The 23751-nt window shown below is 58.3% G+C and overlaps 1 protein-coding gene and 1 pseudogene across 1 annotated transcript in view; both read right to left on the minus strand.

The window, feature by feature from the left end:
* MEGF6 (multiple EGF like domains 6) overlaps positions 1-11900 on the minus strand; it is a 121185-nt gene extending 109285 nt beyond the window's left edge. The window contains exons 1-2 of the mRNA XM_025362444.1: positions 11551-11900; positions 2720-2854 (exon numbers count right to left, since the gene is read on the minus strand). Of these exons, the coding sequence (XP_025218229.1) occupies positions 2720-2854; positions 11551-11681 (266 nt within the window). The 5' untranslated portion in view covers positions 11682-11900. The remainder of the gene's footprint in view (positions 1-2719; positions 2855-11550) is intronic.
* LOC112622440 lies at positions 11713-23298 on the minus strand (annotated as a pseudogene).
* Between the last annotated feature and the right edge of the window lie 453 nt (positions 23299-23751).

The following is a 23751-nucleotide window of genomic DNA, read 5'->3' on the forward strand; positions in this document are numbered from 1 at the left end:
GGCCGGAGGTCGGGAGACAGGGCTGGCTCCTGGGAGGGATGAAGGGAACAGGCCCCAGGCCGGTCTCGACCCAAAGTCTCACCACGTGGAGTGACGTTTGGACCGGGCATCTGAGAAGACTCCCCCAAGGTTGCACAGCTGGATTCAGCCCCCAGAGGCTTGGGAGGGGACACAAAGAGGAAACGTGGGATTTGGGAGCACCCTGTGCACATGAACAGCCCCAGGAGCATCCCAAAGGGACAGGGGCCCGGGCTGTGTGTCACCACTTCACTTGGGGCTGGTTCCAGTAAAGCACACGAGACGCCCATCCCCCAGCACCAGGGTGGGAAGAGGCCTCTGGTTCCCCCAGGAGTGGGGGCCAGGTGAGAACAGCCCAGAGTCCTCGGAGGTGGACCTCGGCCCCTCCCCAGTGACAAGCCTGGGACCTTGGGGCAGAACAGCCACCTTTCGGGAGGGAGCGTTGGCAAAGAGGCCCGGACACCCTGCGTTGGGTGATGCCAGGAGGGGATCCCCTGCCGGAGGCCCCCAGGCAGGGGGACTTTGTCCACGGCTGCCCCCAGTGCCCTGCCAGGAGGCTGAGGAACTTGGTACATCAGCAACACTGCTCCCACCCTGCCTCGAGGCCAGCTGGAGACCACGACGGGGACATCCCACCCCCACGGCAGGGGGACTTCCTCAGCCGGGCCACCGGGACCCTCCAGCCCTGCGCTCAGGTGGCTTCTGGCTGCTTCCAGAAACGGAGCTCTTCCACCACACGCTGTTGACGGGAGACCTGGCTGAGGAGACCAAATTCCCACAAGTAAATCCACCAGCATCCACGCACACATTACATCCACAGGACAGGCCCACGTCCACGCACGCATTACACCCACGGGACGGGCCCGCGTCCACAGGACAGGCATTACATCCATGGGACAGGCCCGCGTCCACGCACGCATTACACCCACGGGACGGGCCCGCGTCCACGCACGCATTACATCCACGGGACGGGCCCGCGTCCAGGCACGCATTACACCCACGGGACGGGCCCGCGTCCACAGGACAGGCATTACATCCACAGGACGGGCCCGCGTCCACAGGACACGCACTACACCCACGGGACGGGCCCGCGTCCACGCACGCACTACACCCACGGGACGGGCCCGCGTCCACGCACGCACTACACCCACGGGACGGGCCCGCGTCCACGCACGCACTACACCCACGGGACGGGCCCGCGTCCGCGCACGCACTACATCCACGGGACGGGCCCGCGTCCACAGGACAGGCACTACACCCACGGGACGGGCCCGCGTGCGCGCACGCACTACACCCACGGGACGGGCCCGCGTGCGCGCACGCATTACATCCATGGGACGGGCCTGCATCCACAGGACAGGTCCACGTCCACGCGCACATTACACCCACAGGACAGGACCGTGTCCACGCATGCATTACACCCATGGGACAGGCCCACGTCCACGCACGCGTTACACCCACGGGACGGGCCCACGTCCACGCACGCGTTACACCCACGGGACGGGCCCGCGTCCACGCACGCGTTACACCCACGGGACGGGCCCGCGTCCACGCACGCGTTACACCCACGGGATGGGCCCACGTCCACACATGGATGACAGTCAGGATAGACTGAAAGCTGCTATTTTGGGGAAAACAATGAGAGGAGCTTTCTTCTTCTTTTTGCTCAGGGCCAATGAACCTCAGCCCTCCTGAGATCTCTTGTTTGGGGGTCTCAGAGTTCCTGAACCTCAGCCCTCCTGAGATCTCTTGTTTGGGGGGCTCAGGGTCCCTAAGCCTCAGCCCTGCTGCACTGGGCTGGGTCATCTGTCTGGGGGCTTGTCCTGCATGTTGCAGATGCTGAGCAGCATCTCTGGTCCCTCAACCTGCCCAGTTCATCTGTCACCAAACCTGACTCCCCATCTCCACTGTCCCGGGGTAGCAAGACAGAACCGTCCCTGAGTGAAAACCGCCATTATTGCTTAACGGTTCTTTTCTCCTCTACTCTAAACACACCTGAATTGCACAGCAAACACACATTGACTGGAAAGCTGCTGGGGCCCCTCGAGCGGGCACAGCAGATGCAGGTGTCCCGCGTGGACCTCACGCCCACGAAAGCAGCACAGAGCAGGGCCTCAGCTCCTCTGCAGGTCCCAGGCTGAGAAGCCAAGCCACACTCTTATCTGAGAACGCGTTCCTGCCTTCCCTCCCCCAGACACACGGAAACCCTCCACCTGACATGGGGTGGCTGCCAGTTCCCCACACAACCCACTCTGCAGTGGGGCTGGCTCTGCAGAGCCTGAGGCTATAAAAGGGGAGAGGTGTGCACAGGCACTCAAGTTCGGTGTTGAAATAAAATCTTGAGCAATAAAAAGTTTCACGTGTGTTTGGGAACAAGACCCTAGGGCCAAGCAGCAGCCGTCTCCCGCCGGGCCCCTGGCAGGCTGAGACCACTCTCCCCTCCCGCGTGGCCAGCGTCCTCCTGGGCCAGGTGCTTGGCTAAACAGGCGAGGGCTACAGCATCTGAGTAGCCCCATGGCAGCCTCACCCGGAGGGTGGGAGAGGCCTCAGGTTCAGATGAGGGCTTCAGGCAGGGGTCCGCGTGGCCCCGGGACCAGGACGGAGTCCCAGCCTCAGCTGCCCAGCTCCCAGGTGGTCAGTGCTGCCCTTTGTGTGAACAGAGCCCCTCCCCCAACATGGCCCCTGGGGCCCCTGCACCTACCTCCGCTCATGGCCCACGCACCACGCCTGCCACCCGCAGCCAGCCTTCCACACCGGCACCGTGTGGCTGAAGGCCTGCACACACGGCTGGCGGCGGCCCACCAGGGTCAGCTCCTGCTCAGCACACACGTGGGGCCTGGAACAGAGACACAGAGAGTCAGCGCCTCGGCCACCCCTAGCCAGCAGCACCCACCCCTCCTGCACCCCCAGCTTTGGGTGCCAGCTCATCTGGAGTGAGGTCCAGACCCATGGCCAGGCCTCCACAGCACAGTGCCCGTGCCACTGCCCTAGGCCGACCGTGGGACCCAGGCTTGAGGGCACAGGAGCTCAGGGGAAAAGGCAAGATGACTGCCACATCCCCATGCATGGGCTACAGCGTGGCTCCTGGTCCTCCAAGACCTCAGGACACAACCACCAACGACGCTGCCTCAACAGACAGGAACTGTAGCCTCAAGGCACAGTCACGCCTGGTCCAGAATCCAGGACCAAGCCCGGGGCCCATCTGTCGTCTCCACCCCAGCCCTCCCCGCCTTGCTTCAGAGATGTCCCAAGCCCTGATGCTGCTGGGGCACACAGCTGAGCGGGAATTCGCCCACGGCAAGGTGAGGTGTACACGGGCCCATTCGCTGTGAAGTCAGTGGCTCCCCGGCATCATATTACTCGCACTGGTGAGTGTTTGCTCTCAGAGGAGCAGGTGAAAACCCCAGGCCCATCCCTGCCAAGCTCCTTCAGGTCCCCTCCAAGGCCTCTCCAGCCCAGAGCCCGCATAAACCAGGGGAGGGGAACACGCCAGGGACAGGTGCCCTAAGCCAGCCATCCAGACCCCACCGGGCTCGGAGCAGGTGGAGAAAGGACTCAGACCCTTCAGGGGGAAGGGTCAGAGGGAGGGACCCTCCAAAGACGACCACACGGGCCAGCACCTCCCGAGCAGGGGTTCACCCCTGGCCTACCCTGACCGAGGGGTGAGGCGGGCTCCCTCTACAGAAGCAAATTTGAGGGGAGAGGACAAGGCTCCAACGCTCGTGTCCCACTGAGTCAGGTTATGTCTGGGGGGCCTCAGTGGAAAGAAGAGGTTTGTCCTGCTCTCCCAGCTCTGGGCTTGCTACCTAGAACCAAGGCCAGGCACACCTGGTGTGGGCCGGTGTCTCCCCTCCAGCCTCAGGTGCAGCAAGCCTGGCAGATCCCGCCAGAACCCCTCCCACCTCCTGGGGGCAAGCAGGTGGCAGGGGTTCCCCCAGCCCCTCATCAGAGGTCCCCACTCCACCAGGAATATTGTCCAGGCTCGGTACCGCCCTCTGCCCAGGACTTGCCAGGAGCCTCTAACCCGCTGCCGCCTGGTGGGCCGGACCCTGGCTCAGCACTCAGAGACTGCCCGCCCCGTCCAGCCACCCTGGCCCCAGGCCAGCCACCCCCAGATGCAGGCTCTGGCGATGGAGGACTATATTTTTCCTCTTTCCTGGGGCTCGTGCTGTGTGGGAAGCCCTGTGTCCCCTCTGACTTCAGCCCACCCCCTTGTGCTGAACAAATCCAGAAAGCACAGACCCAGCACAGTGGCGCCAAGCTGAGAGCAGCAAATGGCAGGGCCTCACCAGCTGCGACAGCAGGGGCTCCACCAGGCAGCTGTGGCACAGAGGAGGGACCCTGGCCTCCAGCTGCCCACCCACGAAGGGGCAGACGAAGGCTGGGACCAGAGTCCAGCTCCAGATCTCCAGTCCAGTCCGAGAGGGGCTGGGGCTGCCGCTGGACACGTCCTGCCTGTGACCTCCTGCTGAGAGGTTTTGCCCACACTCTCCCGAAGTTTCCCAAACTGCCCATCCCAGGGCTGAGGCTTGCCCACCCAAGGCAGTGTTGATCCCTGGAGTCCAAGCTCAGGTGACTGCAGGGCAGAGGCACAAGGCAGGGTGAGAGGCAGGGCAGAGCTCCTCCTGGCCATGAGCAGAGTCCAGGCTCCCCACCAACTCCCAGACAGACCTGCAGCTGCAGCCAAGAAGCCTCCACAGCCATGGGGACCCTCCAGCCAGGTGGAATCAGCTGCAGGAACTCAGGGCAGGTGGAAAGGCTCTGCCATTGCCTCTTCCTGCACCAGGAAGACAACTCCCTCCTGGGCAGGGAGCGAGACTTCCAAAAACCCTGTTTCTACCCACGAGCCGGAGAAGAGGTGACTCGCTCAGGAGGGCCTCCTCCGTGCCCAGCACCAGGTCCTTTCCCGATGTTACATCATTGAATCTCTCCCCTCCCAGGGAGGAGGTGACAGTGACCCCCTGATCTGCTCAAGGTCACCAGCTAATGAGAGGTACAGACAGGACTAAGGGCCAGGCCTCTCCCACCTTCCGCCAGCACTGTTTGGCCTCTGTGTCCCAAGAGCCACGGATCCCAGCGTGAAAACAGGCGAGGGGGCAGGGCCAGAGGTTGGATCAGGGACAGAGGGTCAAGTCTCCAGGGAGGTCCCTCCTCAGCCTCCCTGGGGCTGGGTCCTGACCTCATTCCTGACCCCCAGACTACAGCACCCATGGGGGATGGTCTCACAGCCCCCAGGGCCACTGCCCCACCCCATCCTGCTGTGACCCAAGGCTGACCTCTGTGGATCACATCCTCCCAGCACCTGCACATACACACACTCTCTCTCTCACACTCACTCTCAATCACACACAAACTCACACTCACACACATTCACAACCACTCATACCCACAGAATCACACACTCACAATCACATACACCCTTACTCATACTCAATCTCACACACCCACACACAGTCACACATACTTTACACGGACTCGAACACACTCACGCTAACACACAATGCACTCACACATACTCTCACACACTCACACACACAATCATACACAGTCACACACATTCACAAGCACACTCAATCACACACATTCACACTCACATGCATGCTCACACACTCAACATGCTCATACACTCATACATGTTCACACACACTCAATCACACTATCATACCCACATACAATCAGGTACACACAAACTCACAATCACACATTCACACTCAAAATCACACACTCTCATACACACAGACACCCACACACACATACACACAATTACATATATACACATTCACACACAATCACACACATACACATTCACACTCAAACACAATCACATATATTCACACACACTCTCACACACTCACATACACACACATTCGCAATCACACACACACTCATACAATGACACACACACACAATCACACACACACACTCATGAACACACACACTTCTGTACTGTCACACATGGAAGCTCACACACTCACACACACTCACACACACATATGCACTCTCAAACTCCCATTCACACACACACTCACAGATACACACACAGGCACACATATACACACTTACACACTTTGTCCTCTGGCTGCAGGGTGCGTTTAGTCAACGGGAGGACCAGCAAGAGATGTGGGAAAGGCACTGGGGTTTGGCCCTCCTACCAGGGGCAGGGGCTGCATCCCCTCTCTCCAGGTTCCAGGACCCAGCCCCCACCCAAGGGATGGCCTTGGCTCCACGGTGGCACCCCCGTGCTTCCTCACCCATGCACCTTCCACACAGCATGGACCCTTGTGAACACCCCTCCCCAACCCCTCCTGGGACAGTGCCACCCCGTCCTCGTCCTACTAACAGATACAGTGTCCCTCTGAAACTCAAAAAGCCACACTTTCATGTAACAGTGTCAAATTTGGGATCAGAGATGGGTGTTTTAAAGCACTAGTGCATCTTGGAGGGCAGAACTCGTGATGAATGCACCCACCCCACCGACCGTCGGGCTCTACGGATGCAAAGCATCACGCACTGGTTCTCAAAGTGGGATCCCCCAGCCGGGACCAGCAGCCCCTCCTGGGAACCTGCAGAAATGCACACTCCTGGGTGCCACCCTGGTCCACTGAATCCAGGATGCTGGGGGTGGGGCCCAGCAATCCTTGGGGAGGGAAGGATTGCGTGTGTTTGCCCAAGCCCACCAGGGGATGCCGGAGCACACTCAAGCTTGTAACCCCAGGCCTAGCGGTTTGAAGCAAGGTCTCACTGCCAGGCAGCCTGGGTTTGACGCTCAGCTCCCCACAGCCCATCTTTAAGACATGCAGGTTACTGAACCTCTGCCTCAGTTCCGTCACCTGTAAAATGAGGATTCGCAGTACTGACCTTGCCAGGCTGTCATGAGGGTTAGGTGAGCCCGCACAGAAAAGGGCTCCTGACAGCCCTCGGGAGGTGTGAGCCAGTGTTATTGCAGATGCTGGGACTGTTTATTCCGGAAAAAGTGTCACTCGTACCTCAAAAGTGGGCCCACAGGAACTGCTACAGGCATTGAATGCTTTTGCTGCCCCTGTGCCTTGCAACGCACTTACCCACGGCGAGCCCTGGGCACAAGTGGCCCTGAATTCCTTGCCATAAAAAAACAGAAGTGGGGGGCAGGGTGGGGTAGGCCGATGATCCCCGAGCTTCTGGGCTACAGGGTCCAGCCCCTGACTCTGCTATGGCCCCTGTGCTGAGGGCAGCCACTGTGAAGGGACTCTGTCACCATCTCAGGATGGAGATGACACAGAGAGGGCAGAGCTGTGAGCCTAGGTTTTCAGCAGACATCCCAGGCCTGGGGCTTGCTGTGCAGCCTGAGGAATCACTGACCGTCTCTGAGCCCTCAATTCAGCATCTGGAAAACAGATGTGATGACAGCTCAGGCCCCTGGGGCTTGGAGACATCGGGGACACGGCTGGGGCTGGGGGTCCTGAGGGGTTGGGTGCTCCCTTCTGAAGGGCCTTCTTGTCCCTCCTGGCCCTCCTCAAACCTCAGCAATCTCAGCTGCCACTAACCAGCAAGATGACAATGCTGAAGGACTCACCAAGACCCCTTGCCAACCCACCCTCGACCACCCAGCAGCCCTTCCCGCACATCACACCCATCACTCTCCAGGCCCCTGCCCACCTGGTGCGCCCTATGTCTCCCCAGTAACTTCTCCCCTTCACGGCTCTCCCCAAGGCCAGAGGGTCCTTGCCCTGCCCAGCCAGGCTGTGGTCCCTGAAAACGGCTCCTGGGTGGCTCTTGCAGTGACCCCCAACAAGATTGATTGATCATCCATCAAGCCAGCCTTCAAGGATGGAGGGGTGAGTGTGGGAACGACTGTCTCCTCTGGGGACTTCAGCACCACACACACAGCCACAGCAGCCTTCCCGCACCCCACACGCGGCCCCAGAGGCCTTCCCCCACCCCACACACGGCCCCAGAGGCCTTCCCGCACCCCACACACGGCCCCAGAGGCCTTCCCGCACCCCACACGCGGCCCCAGAGGCCTTCCCACCTGGGAGGATGGAGAAGGTGGTGGGGGAGGGCAGGCAGAGGAGCGGACAAAAAGAAACCTGCCCACTGCTGCACATGGGTCTGAGGAGAACCCAATAAAACATCTGGTGACCTTAGACAGGACCAGAGTCCCAGGCCTCACTGTTCTTGCGGCTGGAGCCTGCCTCCCATCTGGGGGGTGGAACAGGAATTCCCAAACTACAAAGTGGACCTGGCGCAGTCAGAGGCGGAATGCGTTCCAGCTGGCGGGCCATCTGCTCCCGAGCAGAGCTGGGGTTCCACTGGCAAGAGATGGGCATGCCGCAGGGTCCCTCCAGGGCGGGCAGCGACAGTCTGGGCCCAGCGACGGCATCACCAGATTGGGGACGGGGGATCCAGAAACCGGGCAGCCAGCCTGGCTCAGCTCCCCAGCCTGGCTGAATGCAGCCCCTGAACAAACCCCTGTGGGCAGCGGGGGCCGGGGGGGGAGTTGGGTGGGTCGCTCAGGACTGCGGTCCTCACATTTATTTTTAAAGGCTCGTTTTTACCCCCACGGTAAGAGGAGACTCTGTTTATGCTTCCCTGGCCCCCACGCAGCCAGCATGGGGGGAATCTCAAGGCCCTGGGGTTGGGGGAGCCCAGCTCCTGCCCTGGGGCCCCTCAGACCCTCAGGTGCCTTCCCAAAGACAAGGAGACAACGAACAATGTCACTTGAAGCCCCAAAGGCAGCAGCTCACAGAGAGCTCCTTCTCCTCCATGTCACTGTGCTGTGAAACTCAGGGCCCTAAGGGGAGGCTGAGAACAGCTGCTTTCTACACCCTGGGGTTGGGGAGCAGACCTGCTGACAACCTGCAGGCCTCAGGCTCAGAAATGGGGCCCTTGGAGCCCATGGCGCCAGTGGTTCCAAAGAGCTACTTGCAAGATTGGATTTGAGCTTGCAGGGCCCGACCTGTCCTGGAGGGGAGGCATCGCATCATTAGCTGATTCCAGAGCACTGGCCATTTTTGCAGCACAGCTGCCCAGAGGGGACTCCATCAGAGAGAACCTGAGCTCTCTGCAGCCCAGCAGCGCCTCTCAGGGTCTCCAAAATGTGGAACTTCCAACCATGGCTGGTCCAAGCCCTGTGGGTCCACGCCTTAGCAGGTGGGCAATCGCCCCCTTCTCCCAGACCCTGTTCCCAGACGCCCAGCCAGCAGCCTAGGGCGTCCTGCATGCGGCCCCAGGAGAGAGGCCAGCCATCCTTCCTCGCAGCGGAAACTCACTTCAGAGTGACCTGAATCAGCACATAGATCAGCTCTGTCCGCTCCAGAGATGGGGCAAAGCATCTGGGTCTGCGAGTGAGGCACACCCCCCTCACTACCCCCAACAGCGTCTCCCAGAGGCCCCAGCTTCTAGCATTAACAGGAGGTTGGCAGTAAGGCTTCAACTCAGCAGCCAGTGGTTCAGGAAAATTCAGCCAGAGGGGGTGCCACTGCCCCATGCCAGGCTCTGCCTGCTCATCAGATTCCCAGGAGGAAAGGGTGGTGGGGAGGACAGGATCGGTAGGGACTGAGCACTCTCTGGGACTGGCCTGCTCCTCTGGGGTAAGGGAGCCAAGAGCGCCCCTGCCCCACCCCCATACCAGAGCCCACAGCTTCCTCCTCCTTTCTGCCCCACAGAGTGAGCCTCAGAACAGGCCCTGCTCTCCACAGCCCAGTGGGGACCTCTCCAGGGTCCAGCTCAGGGTCCCCGCACTCACTCAGCCGGCCAACTTCGGCACACTGCGGCCCAGTGTGGCCTGGCTGCATGTCCAGGCACGTGCCAGGTGCTTACAGGACAACTGGCCTGTGGAAGGCATGCCTGACACCGTCACAGAACTCAGACTCTCGCTGGTGGATGATCTGTGAGCAGAGTGAGCAGAGGCTCCCAGTGGATATGCCTGGAGCCAAGAAGATAAACCAGGGGCACAGGCCCCCAGCATAGCCATCGCCACTTACTGCAGCCAGGGAGGCTCCCAAGGAGAAGCGTAGGATGTGAAGGATAGAGAAGGGAGAGGAGGGGAGGTTTGGAGAAAGGATGAGCAAAGACAGCCAACTCTCCTGCAACCCATTTCCACCATTTCAAACGGCTTTGCCCCAAGCTCGCGAAGGGCCTCCCGAGCCCAGGTGCACAGACAGAACACAGGAAGCAGACCCTCCACTCCTCTCCTGGAGACCCCAGCAAGTCCGAGTCCGGCAGGGGCCCAGGAAGGCCGCCGACAGTCTCCGCAGGGCACTGGTGGCAGAGGCCCTTCGCAAGAGCAGGGACATCCGAGCAGAGGCAGCAGGCCATCCGCCGAGCAGCAGCCCAGCCCTGGGACTCCGGGGAGCCTATGCCCCTGGAAGCCCCTGGCTGGTCCTGGGAGGAGATGGCTGGCTGAGCAGCGAAGGCCACTGTGGTGTCCCTTCTGAGCCTGCAGCTCTCCTCAGACAAAGGCATTGGAATCACAGGAAAGAGGAACATTCCGTCGTCATGTGGAGGCAGGACTAGGGCCGTTCACATTGCGGATGGCAAGGCCCCCACCCAGGGACCGCACGGCTTTGAAAAGGCCTCCTTCTTGGAGTAAAGCCAGACCCAGGGTGAGATCTTGGGAGCTTGGACCCCCTCCCCTCCACCAGCTTGACGTGGCAGCTGCTTCTCTCAGTCCCCAGCCAGTTGCAGCTCAGTCCTGCACGGCCAGGTTTGTGGCAGGCCCTCGAGCACCAGGCCCTGCGGGGGAGTGCTGGACAGGAACAGCCTGAGAGCCCCTCTGTGGTCCCTGGAGGGAGAGACTGTCGGACAGGAAGCCTTCACCTGGGCCTGGCCCTCGCCCACCGCCCCTGCCCAGCAAGGCCAGGGAGTGCTGGGTGGCGGCGCCAGCGACTCCCCTCCTCCTCCTCCTTCTCCACTGCAGCACCAGTTTTCCTTTGAGGCCAACACAAGGATTGATTTGCAGTTCAAGAGAGACCGCTAAACAGCCCGTTAGGGAATCATCTTTCAAAATTAAATTCATCTCGGCTGGCTCCCTGACCCTCTCTTCCTGCCCATTCTGGCACTAAATTCCTTCTTCAACAGCCCAAAGCACACGTGTTTAACACACAGACCAACTCCATTCAGCTCCCCCGTCTGGGCACAGCTCGCCCCTGCGAAGGCCCCCAGACCCCAGGAGACAAGCTTTGGAGGGAAACGCGAACAGGCGGCTTCCTCTCTGCCTTCTCCCAGCCGGGCTCTGGGGCCAGACCCTGCCCGGAAAGGGGCCCAGATTCCTCACCGCTTTCCAAGTACAGTATCTGCCTGAGCCTGCAGGACCCACATCACCGAGCAAAAGAAGGGGAGAGTGGGAGAGGAGGAGGGGACACGGCGAGGGGCCCTGCCACGGAAGGGCTCCAGACTCGACCCAGGAGCCCTGGGTCGCAGCCACCTCCTCCCCAGTTAACGCAAACAGCCCATTGTTCTGGAGCCCCAGGGACAAAGCCTCGGAGCTCGGTCCACCGCGAGCCCCGCGGTCTCTGGACGACCCTCCGAGCCTTCCCAGCTCCTGCTACTCACATGCTGGGCTGCAGCGGGATCAGGGGCCGCGGAGGAACGCTGGCGCCCACGGGCACGGCGGGGAGCAGCAGCAGCACCAGCGCCAGGGCCACCGTGCGCCCCGCTGCGCTCGCCTCTTCAAGGAACGACATCGTGCGCGCCGGTGCCTCCTCCGCTCCCGGCTCACAGGCGGCTCCGGCGGCTCCCCGGAGCCTCCGCCTCCACGTGCGCCATAGGACGCAGCCACAGGTGCCCGCGCCGGATCCGCGGAGCCCAAAGTCGCTGCAGGTGCGGAGCGCCCGGCTTCCCGCCCGCGCCCGAAGCGGCAATGCGGAGACCTGGTCGCCGGGTCCACCCTGCAGACACTCGCCCCAGCGCGGTGAGCACGGTGCCCCGGGCCCAGAGCCTGGAAGGCCGCCACGCCCCCGGCCCGCCCCCAGCGCGGACCCCAGTCCCGACCCCGCCCCCAGCTCCCCCGCCCCGTGCGCCCTCGGCGCCGCCCCTTCCCCTCCCCCTCTCCAACCCCACCAGCACCCCGCCCCCGGCACGGCCCCTGGACTTGCCCGGATCCCTCACCCCAGCCCAGGCTCCTGCTTCCAGCCCCGCCCCTATCCCCTCCCTTCTCCGGTCCCGGCCCCGCCCACAGCCTTCCCAGAGTCCCGCCCCAGACCCCCGCGGGGCTGGCGCAGCCCCTTTGCGCTCCTTGCTCGTCTCATGCGGAAAGTCCAAGTCCTAACCGACTCCAGTGACCAATCCAGGAGGGGCCAGGCGCCAGGGGGCCACACCCCGCAAAGGCAGCTCTCTGGGGTCCCGGACCCCAGACCTCGACCTCAGCAGACAGCCCTCAGCCTCCCTCACTTCTCAAGTCCCACGGGGAAGCCAGCCTGGGCTTGTCCTGCCCGTGGATGCTCCGTCCACCTTCGCCCTGACACCTCACCCGCTTCCCGCAGGGCAGGGGTCGGGGAAGGGCTTGAGGAGGGCGTGGCCAACCTCTGCAGCCCGCCTGCACCCTGGACACCCCTGCTTCGGGGACCTGCATTGTTGGTTCCCAGCCACCTTCTGGGCATCCCCGTTCCTCTTTCTGTGCTGCGTGTTCTTGGACAGTGGCCTGGTGTGGGTGGGCGTGGGGTCCCAGCAGCCACAGACCGGAGGAGGCGGTGGCCTGGTGNGTGTGGGTGGGCGTGGGGTCCCAGCAGCCACAGACCGGAGGAGGCGGTGGCCTGGTGTGGGTGGGCGTGGGATCCCAGCAGCCGCAGACCGGAGGAGGTGCTAATTTCTAGGATGCCCATGGGCACAGAGGCACTGTCTAGGGTGAGGCTTCTGTGAAGCAAGATTCACCTGTCTCCTTTGAAACCTGGTTTTGGTTTGAAATTGACTGACTCCAGGGACCAGGACCAGGTAGTCTCAGGGCTGGAGATGGAGTCTCCGGGGTCAGAGCTATCACTCAGGAGAGTCTTTTTGAATAGTGGAGGGAGGTGCAATCTGGGTGGGACCAGATGGGGGCCAGATGTGGCCCCCTCATTAGCCACACAAAGAGCCAGCCCTGCTGGTCTCTGCTAGAGAGGTGCGCTGGCCATCAGCTCAGCCATTGAAGCCTGGCCAGGCCCTTTTCCTTGGAACCTTCCCCCTCCAAGGCTTCGTGTGGTCGGGGGGAGGAACTTCTAATAGGGAGCACTGGAGGGAGCCCTGGCTGGGAGGGCCTTGGGAAGGGAGCACCCCGACTGTCCCGATAAGAGGGACAACAGTACCCCCAACGCACACAGGCTGTCTGTGCCTCCACACCATCTGGAGGCTACAGTCCTCTGGGGGTGGGTGGCCGTCTGGCCAGCCTCACTGTCACCCCAGCTTTACAGAAGGGGAGACCGAGGTCACAGGAGGGGGAGCACCCCAAATCACCCAGCTTGTGAACTGCAGATGCAGGAACTGAACACAGGTGTCTGGCTCTGGGGACCTTCGCCTAACCCTTTAATCTGCTACTTATAAACAACAACAACAACAACAAACATTGACAGGCACAAAATAGCCGGGAGTCCCCAAGAGGTGAGTTAGTTCACTGTCTGCTGAAACCCCAACTACCAGCTGGTGCCTTGTTGCTGATGCTCCAAACGCTGCCCTAGTCTGTCCTACCGGGCTCTCGATTCTGCCCCTCACCCACACCCACTGACCACCCTTCCCGGGATCTCAGCTGCAGGGGCTGCCCCAAGCCTGGGTTTGGGGCTGCTTTCCTCCTTGTCTCCCAAGAGCCTGCACCCAAGACAACCTCCCCAGTGCGCCATTTCTGCGCTGGGCCCCTGTCCTCGGGTGTAGGTGCAAACCCGTGAGTGTCTCCCCGGCCCTGAGAGCTGTGGAATGACTCCCCCATCTTTACATCTGATCGCTGCTCTTTGAGAGCTGGCTTGGCATACACAGGTGGTCAACAAGTGTGTGTCGAGTGAATGAATTAACACCTTGAAAAAGTTCACCAGCTTCTCTGCTGAATTCCAGCCAGCCCTGGGACGGGGGTGGAGGAGGATGACTCACTGTTTGAGAACATTCTCCAGTTTATCAGAGGAAGAAGGAAAGAATTTGGATGGATCCTGTGGGTTCAAAAGCAGGTCTCCAGGCAGGGGAGGGTTCAGGTTTTGAGCAGCCTGAAATGTATAAAATGAGGGGCCCTCTGGAAGTAAAATCATACGAAAGTAAGTTATTTTACAAAAATACTCAACCTCATGTGTGCATTTCTAGGACCCTGAAGCATGACCTCTGCTGGCCCCACAGAACCCTGCCGCTATACACTCCCCTGTCCCAGACACTGCCGCCACGCACTCCTCTGTCCCAGGCACTGCTGATGTGCACTCCCCTGTCCCAAGCACTGCGCTGAGTGGTGGGGGCGGGTGGGGGGGCAGGGAAGAGTCCTGGGCAGGCCCCAGGTCGGGAGGCAGGCAGGAAGGGGACATGTCCTTCCTGCTGGAAATCCCTGTGACCAGGACACCTGCTGCGCCCTCCCAGGCCATGCCTAGCTTTTTCAGGGTGATGGGGGCAATCCACTGGGGCGGTCTGTGGTCTTCCCCCACTGTGCTTGCTCACTTGTCCCTAGACAGAGCCCTCATTCTCAGGCACAGAAGGGAGCTCACTTCTCTGACAGGCAGGCCCCCGGGGCTGTCTGTGCCCTTACATCTCACCCCCTCCACCCTAAGCCCAGGTCTTCTGCCCAGCCTGTTACTGGAGGGCATGGGTGTCACTCAGACATGTGACCGCATCAGTCCCAAAGTGTGTCTTCCTGCCCACAATACAGCCGAACGCCAAAGAGGGTGCCTAGACTTGATATATGAAAAAAGGCATCAGCCTGGCATGTGTGTTTAATATACTTCTATATGCAGATTTAACTCATGGTAGACAAGGTTTCTTTTGTAGCAAAATATAAACTACGCAGAGCACAGTAAATATTCTCCAAGAATGATCTTTGTCCATTTTCATAATAAAGTGACAGTCTGTGGGACAGTTACTGCAAACATTTTCCCAGTCTGTAGTTTTGGTTTTAATATGGTTACTGAGGTTGTCAGACTATATGAGCTTCGAATTTCATGTACTAAGATGCATGTAATTTTTTCTCTGCAGTTCCCTCCATTGCTTAGAAGTAAGCACTAAGCTTAGAAGGTTCACTAATGTTTGTTCTTTTTTGTTGCTTCTGTTGCACTTATTTATGTATTTCCCTCGGCATTTATTCTGCTGTCCGCTGTGAAGGAGGAATCTCCCTGGTTAGCCAATGGTTCAGGTACCATCAGCCAGCCCAGCTCCTTCCACTGATGTGACGCAGCTTCTTCATCCTGAACTCATCATAAACAGACTCTGTCTCTGGGTATTTCCACTGGGTCTTAGCTCAGCCCCAGACTGTTTTACCTCCTTGCCCTGCGTGCCCAGCACGAGACAGAAGGGCCCGCCATGTTGATTCTCATGACAGCTTATTGGGAACACGTCTAAACGATGGCACAGCCAATACCTCCCCCCTACTCTCATCTTTCCCCTGAAAATTATACTGGTAATTCCCATCCGTCATTCTTCCAAATGAATTTTGGAATCACTTTGCCCTGTCCCTTCAAAGTTGCTTTGGACTTCTCATTGCAATTGCCTTAAATGTATGCATGGAGAAAAATGGACATTTTCAGAGTCATCACACTTTGGGAAGGGCAGGGACTGCAGCAGGGGGTGCACTTTCTGACCCCCAAGGAGGCGAAGGAGAGAAAGGGCAGCTGCAGAGACTGTTGTGGGGCACTGCCCCCTGGTGCGGAACACAGGTATTAGAACCCACTGGTCCCGTGGCTGGACCCACTGGCCTCCCTCTAGTCCTCTTTCCAAGTGGGGGCTTCCCATGGCTTCAGAGACCTGTTGGGTTACAGCTGCAGCTCAGGCCTCAGCTCCCAGAACAAGTTCCATCCTAAAACTCTTTCAGGAAATCGTAGCCAAACATCCCAATTCCACTGCTAGGTTTGCTAACTCTACTTAGGAGGTACAGACCCAATGGATCATTACAACCCTGCGTGTTCTTGGGAAGGCACCGGGTGGGAAGCAGGCCGAATGGAGGTCTATATTAGATCCCAAATGTAGATGCCCTCACCTGAGCCTGCAAGAGGGCCCTGAGCCGCGGCACCTGGCGTGGAAGCCTGGGTGTGGGCCCCACCCACCTGGCCCCAGCCTCCCCACCCACCGCCTTATCCAGGGGCCTCAGCCCTCTTTATCCCACCTGGCCTCGAACACCTCAGGCCTGGTGGGGCACCCAGGCCACCACTCCTGGGTTACACTCCTGGGTGGAAATTGGGCTTGGCTCAGAGCCTCTCCCCAACAGACACGAGGGGTGGATATGCTTCCATTTCTTCCATTTTTAAATCTGGTAAAGAATTCCTCTAGCTTGCCTGAAAAGCATTACTAAAAGACACTACCTTTCAATGTTTTCGTCTCATTCTCTGCTGGAAATAATAAAAACAATCTTTGGATGGAGGAGAAATAACATAGGGAGAAAGAAGAATCAAACCACCAGCTCGGTGGATAACTCGAGGCGCTAATTTCCAAAGCAAACTGCTCCCCGTGACCGGTCCGCGGGCTGGTGGCCGCATGCTCCTTCCGCGCAGCCTGACTTTAATCCTTCCAGAGCTGAGAGTCCCACAGAGAGAAATGCAAAACATCCCCGAAAGCTCCCTGAACGAACATTTCTGTCAGTCCAAGAAAATAATCCAGCATCGTTTCTGAATTTTCACAGACAATTCTCCTGACAGGAGAGAGAGCAAAGTCATTGATGCTAAAGGCGTTTTCTGACCTTCAGATGCAAGGCGCCTACACCAGTCCTCACGTCAACACCAACGACAGCCCCGCACTGCGCCGGTCTCTGCCAGCACCCCCCGTGTGAGAGGACCACCACAAAATCCAGCACAATCCAGCACGTGCAGGCGATGGCCAGAGACGGGGATGAGAGAGAGGGTGGGAGGCTCTCCAGATAGCAAAGGATCGCACCAGAAACCCTGCACCAAATACGTAACTGAGTTTATGGCCAGCCTTAGGGTCGCCAACCCTGAAGTTCATTTCTGAGCCTCTGAATTTGCCCCAAAAGAGAAAGTAAAATGAAAAGGCCAATCTGTGGCATACCTAACGTGGGCTGCGTGATGTGGCCCCAAGTGTGGTGGGGGAGAACGGGAATCCCGGAGCAGATGGCCCGGTCAGAACCCCCCCTTTCCCAACTGCTGCGTGGCCGGGCTGCCTGCCTTCCTGGTTCTGTGCCTGTGTCCTCCTGGGTTACAGTGGAGACAGCAGAGAGGCAGCCTCCGGTTCCGGTTCCGGTTCCGGTTCCTGCTCAGCGTTTGAACCATGGTACCAGAAGCACAGCTGCTGTTCTGAGGACTAGACGGTGTCCAGACACATAGGCCTGGGGGTCAGCGTGCAGGCTTCCCCCTCTACGCCCCGCTCCCGCCGTCCCTCCCTCCAACCCTCCAACCCTCCAACCCCAGACACACAGGCCTGGGCTGTGCCATGCAGGCCCCCCCAAATGCCCACGCCCGCCCCGCACCCTCCCCCAGCTTCTGCCATCCCTCCCTCCAACGCTGGGGGCAGCATCAGGATGGAGCTAGGTCTGGAAATGTGAAGGTGTTTCAGACCAGGCGCTGACACTCAGATGGAGAACCGCACCCACTCCTGTCACCTTGCTAGCAGCTCAGGACACAGCCTAGTGCCTCCGAAGACATCGGCCCACATCCTCCCCTGCCACTGGCTCCTGTGCATGTGACCTTATTTGAAAAAAGGGTGTTTGCCCCACGTTCTCGCTTATGAGTGGGAGCTGAATGATGAGAACACATGGACGCATGTGGGGAACAGCACTCGCTGGGGCCTGTGGAGGGGCAGTGAGGAGGGAGAGCATCAGGAAGAAGAGCTAATGGATGCTGGGCTTAATAACCAGGTGACGGCTGACCTCTGCAGCAAACTACCATGGCACACATTTACCTGCGTCACAAGCCTGCGCATCCTGCACACGGACCCCTGAACTTAAAACAAAAGTTGAAGAAAAAATAAATTAAACTGGGAAAGAAAAAAGGCGTTTGCAGATATAATCAAGTAAAGGATCTCCAGATGAGGGCGTCTTGGATTTTCCAGGCAGGCTCTAAATCCTCAGACAGGTGTCCTTGTAAGAGAAAGCAGAGGGAGGTTTCAGACAGAGCCACAAGGAGAGCGCAGCGTGAAGCCAGGGGCAGAGACTGAGGTGATGTGTCCACAAGCCAAGGGGAACCAGGGGTTGCTGGAGTTGCCAGAAGCTGGGAGAGAGACAGGCCAGCCCAGTCCTCGGTCACTTGTTACAGCACTGCAGGAAACTCCTGAGTGAGGCGCCTCAGGCCCTGTCCCTGGGGAGCCCCCAACTCAGAGAGGAGAAGGGCCTCCACAGAGGATGCTGCCCTTCCCGGCCCTGGGGCAGCGACGCCCTGCAGACCCCTGGCCCTGGCCGCCTTAGCGGCACCTACACACAGGAACAGAGACTCCCCCGTCACCCTGGCGCCGTCCCCATCTAGTCCGAGCCTGGAAGGTAGGGCGCTCTGCTGTCCAGCAGGCTTTGTGCATTTCTCAGGGTCAGAGTGGTGTGGGCCCCACCCTGCCTGCCACACTGACCAGAACCAGAACCGACACCCCGTCCCCAGCAACATTCTGTTTAAGACCTTCTGGCCCCCAAGTTAACCTGAAGTCTCCAGCCTCCTCCTGGGTCCCGCTCACCCAAAGGAAGCCCAGCCCTCGAGACCAGGCCTTCCCACTGGATCCACGGCGGAGAGAACACCTGGGGACCCTGGGCCCCACACGGCGAGGGGCAGGTGGGAAGCAGCGCAAAACCGTCTTCCTGCTGGGGTGCAGGGATGGAGGAAATGACCATCCACGCGACTCAGCCTTTGAGAACTGCACGAGAATGACACCCCTGCTACTCCCCCGCAGCCTGCTCCTGATCCTCAAACCCATCCGAAAGGCCCCTTCCCCCCCTGCGTGGAGAGGCATTTATTTGTGGAAGTTGCTTCTGCTTCTGTCATGACTTGCCAAAGAGTAAGGGCCGTGTCTGCAAGACACCACCTGAGCGCTCATGATTGCCCCAAGCGCTCCGGACCCTCGCACGCAGCCCTGGGACCCGCCAAGCCCCAGCCCTGGCTCCATGGAGAAGGGAGAGGCTGAGAAACATTCCTCAGCCCAAAGTGCATCCCCCAAAGCACAGCTGTCTCTGGAAGCCAAGGACCCTGCATGCAGGAAGAGCCTCCAGGCTGCGCACTGACCTCCAGCCTGGGGGAGCTGGTGCAGGCACCTAGAGGACCCCACCCTTGGGCTGCCCTTTGGCACGTGGCCCCCTGACTCCCACATCCATCAGAGAATGAGGGCAAAGGCAGGACCCACTGATTTTGTAAAATGCAAAACCATAACATATGGAAATTAAGATAAGAACCCACACTTCCCAGCTGAGATTTCCAGGGGCAGGAAGATAAATAATGATTTCATCTAGAGCTTGAATACACACCCAGCACAAAGCCGTGCCCTCTGATTGGAAGGCCTCGCATGGTTGATGCTGCCACCTGCTGACAGAAATGGAAATAGCTTCTTCAAAGCCCCAAGAAATAGACAAACTCAGGGGCTCCCCTCCCAGGACCTCACAGCCAGACCCCAATCACAAACCATCTTCCCTGCCCCACCACCAGTGTGTGTGGAGAGAGCAGTCATCTGGCTGGATGTTCCATCATGCACATGTGTGACACATCATTACGTGTGTCCCCCAGAAAGGCACAGTCCCGTCTTAACCCCAGTGCCTGTGAATATGACGGGTATGGTTTGGCTCTATGCCCCCACCCCAATCTCATCTCAAATTGTAATTCCCCACGTGTCGAGGGCCTGGTGGGAAGAGATTGGATCATGGGGGCATATTTCTCTCTTGCTGTTCTTGTGATAGTGAGTTCTCAGGAGATCTGATGGTTTAAATGTGTGGCACTTCCTGTCCCCCACCCCTGCCGCCATGTAAGACGTACCTTGCTTCCCCTTCGTTTTCCACCATGACTGTAAGTTTCCTGAGGTCTCCCCAGCCAGGTGTAACTGTGAGTCAATGGAACCTCTTTCCTTTATAAATGACCCAGTCTCAGGTAGTTCTTTAGAGCAGTGTGAAAATGGACTAATACAGAAAATTAGTACCAGGAGGGTGGGGCACTGATACAAAGATACCTGAAAATGTGGAAGTGACTTTGGAACTGGGTAATGGGCAGAGGTTGAAACAGTTTGGAGGGCTCAGAAGACAGGAAGATGTGGGAAAGTTTGGAACTTCCTCGAGACTTGTTGAATGGTACTGACCAAAATGCTAATAGTGATATGGACAATGTCCAGGCTGATGTGGTCTCAGATGAAGATGAGGAAATTACCGGGAGCTGGAGCAAAGCTATGCTTTAGCAAAGAGACTAGGAGCATTTTGTCCCTGCCCTAGAGATCTGTGGAACTTTGAATTTGAGACAGATGATTTAGGGTACCTGGCAGGAGAAATTTCTAAGCGGCAAAGCATTCGAGATGTGAGCTGGCTTTTTCTGAAAGCGTACAGTCATGTGCATTCACAAGGAGATGATCTGAAATTGGAACTTAGGTTTAAAAGCAAAGCAGTACATAAAAGTTTGGAAAATTTACATCCTATGTGGTAGAAAACCCATTTTCTGGGGAGAAATTCAAGCCATGAGCTATAGAAGTGTCTCCAACGCATTTCAGACAGCATCACAGCAGACCCTCCCATTACAGGCCCAGAGGCCTTGGAGGCCAAATCAGCTCCAGTCAGGGTCAAAAGGGGTCAAGGTACAGCCCAGGCGGAGCCTGTATGTGTGCAGAAGACAAGAGTTGAACTTTGGGAGCCTCTGCTTAGATTTCAGAGGATGTATGGAAACGCCTGGATGTCCAGGCTGAAGTCTGCTGCAGGGGCAGAGCCCTCTCTCATGGAGAACCTCTGCTAGGGCAATGTAGAGGGGAAATGTGGGGTGGGAGCCCCCACAGAGTTCCCACTGGGACACTGACTGGTGGAGCTGTGAGAAGGGGGACACTGTCCTCCAGACCCCAGAATGGTAGATCAACAGCTTGCACCCTGCGCCTGGAAAAGCCACAGGCACTCGGACAGAGCTTCCCGAGGCCTTGGAAGCCCACCCCTTGCATCAGTGTGGCCCTGGATGTGAGACATGCAGTCAAAGGAAATTATTTTGGAGCTTTAAGATTTAATGACTGCCCCACTGGATTCTGGACTTGCATGGGGCCTTTAGCCCCTTTGTTTCGGCCAAGTTCTTCCTTTTGGAATGGGATCATTTACCCAGTGCCAGTACCTCCATTGTATCTTGGAAGTAACTAACTTGTTTTTGATTTTACAGGTTCATAGGCAGAAGGGACTTTGTCTCAGATGAGACTTTGGACTGTGGACTTTTAATGCTGTAATAAGACTTTGGGGGACTATTGGGAAGGCATGATTGGTTTTGAAATGTAAAAAGGACATGAGATTTAGGAGGGGCCAGGAGTAGAATATGATATGGTTTGGCTGTGTCCCCACCCAAATCTCATCTCGAATTGTAATCCCCACATGTCGAGGGAGGGGCCTGGGGGGAGGTGATTGGAGCAGGCGAGCGATTCCCCCATGCTGTTCTTGTCATAATTCTCACGAGATCTGATGGTTTAAGTGTGGCACATCCTGCTACCCCCGCCGCCATGTAAGACGTGCCTTGCTTCCCCTTTGCCTTCCGCCATGATTGTAAGTTTCCTGAGGTCTTTCCAGTCATGTGTAACTGTGAGTCAATGAAACCTCTTTTCTTTATAAATTACCCAGCCTCAGGTAAGTTCTTCACATGAATAGCAGTGTGAAAACAAACAAACACAGTGACCTTATTTGGTCAAAGATGCTGATGATCAACTAAAGATGAGGTCACTAGGGTGGTCCCTAATCCAATAGGGATCTTGCAGAAGAGACCCACCGGGAGAAGGTCATATGAAGATGGAGGCAGGGATGGCAGCAGTGCATGAGCAAGCCCAGGATGCCAAGCATGGCTGGCAACACAAGACATTGGCAGAGTAAGGCATGCCTCAACCCTCAGGGCTGCAGAGGGAGCATGGCCCTGGCCACCCCTTGATTTTTGGACTTCTGGCCTCCAGAGCTATGAGGAAACACATTTCTGTTGTTTTTAAAACAAACCAGTTTGTGATGCATTGTGGTGCATTGTGACAGAAGCCCAGGAAACTCATCCACACTGACTGAAATGTGTTTATTGTCTAAAACACAGTCCCTCCATCATCTATCCCTCCTGTCATTTCTGGAATTTATGTATAGACATCCAAGTCACTCCCCATATCCACAGAAGGCTCAGCCACCTGGTCCATAATCCTCATTGTCCTGCCAGCTCCCACCAGCAGCCTGCAGCCTCGGCCCCAGCCAGTGTGACTGGCCCTGGGCTCCCATGCCCAGGGTTCTTCATCCCACTCCCTGGGCATCTGGTTCCAGGACCACAGCTCCATCCTTGGCGTCCATTCAGAACTCTCCCTCATTCTCCCTCACTCTCACCCCCATTCTCTCTCCCTCTCTTTCTCCCTTCCTCTCCCTCTTTCTCACTCCCTCTCTCTGGAACCTCTGGTTCTAGTTGCTCATCACTGACCACAGCTTGCAGTGTCCAGGTATTTCTCATCTACATTCACTCAGCTCCCTCCTCACCTCTGTTCTTCCTCCCTCAGGGGTATTCTCCCACTCACCAGCGCCTGTTGGATCTGCGGCCATTTCTAACCAGACTGGACACTTGGACCTCAAGGTCCCCACTGGGGAGATAGCTGGGAGACACACTCGTCTGTAAGTCCCTCTGGCCGGTCTTGCTGGGCGTGCCAAGAACACATTGCCCTGACCACTCTTTTCTGGGCCATTTCTCAGGCCTGTGCTTGCAGTGGGCACCCTTGCCCGGGAGACAGCCTCCCTCTGGGACAAAGACCACATTGGTCCACAAGCTCCAGGGTGCCGTTTTGTAGCGCACCCACTGTGGTGCAACATGTGTCTGGGCACATCAGCGTCGCCCATTTCCCGTTGTAGTCTTTCCTCTCTGACTCGGGGGTATTGCGTGTTTCTGCCAGCGCCCACGCAACTCTGGCAGGCTGGCCTGTCTGCTGGCAAGTGGGGCAGAATCCCTGCACTCCACCATTCTTGGGTAAACACTCCCTCGAGGATCCTGGCCTCCCTTTTCTCCCTGGTCTTTGACCACTGCTAACCAGCAAACTCCTCCGTCTAGACCAGCCCAGCATTGGTTTCTCCCCTTGCCCCAGATGCCGCGTGGGAGGCGCCACTGCAAACTTCCCTGGGGTCTCGCAGCTGCTCAGAGATCCCCATGCCCTTTCCTGATCAGCTCTCTCTGTCCGTTTCTCATTCCGGCGATTCTAAACTGTCCATCTTTACCAGCACTTCGCTCCATCCCCACTCCTTGACTGAAGGAAACAGATGTACCCTGAACTCATTCTCCCCCCACCTCACTCTCCTCGCCTGCGTGCACCCCGCCTCGTGTGTCTTCCTCACCTCCGAGCAGAGGGATCTGTTCTCCTGCCCGAAGGTAACCCTGACCCCTGGACTCCGCGCCTCCTTCCCGCAGCCTCCTCCAGATTGCGGGTCCGTTCATCGCCCCCTCCACACGCGCTGGGGGCACCTCCGAGAACTGGGGCTAGCGCAGGGCACACACACGTTCCACCTCGAACTGCGAGCGC

This window comes from Theropithecus gelada, chromosome 1, assembly GCF_003255815.1.
Source record: "Theropithecus gelada isolate Dixy chromosome 1, Tgel_1.0, whole genome shotgun sequence".
Lineage (NCBI taxonomy): Eukaryota > Metazoa > Chordata > Mammalia > Primates > Cercopithecidae > Theropithecus > Theropithecus gelada.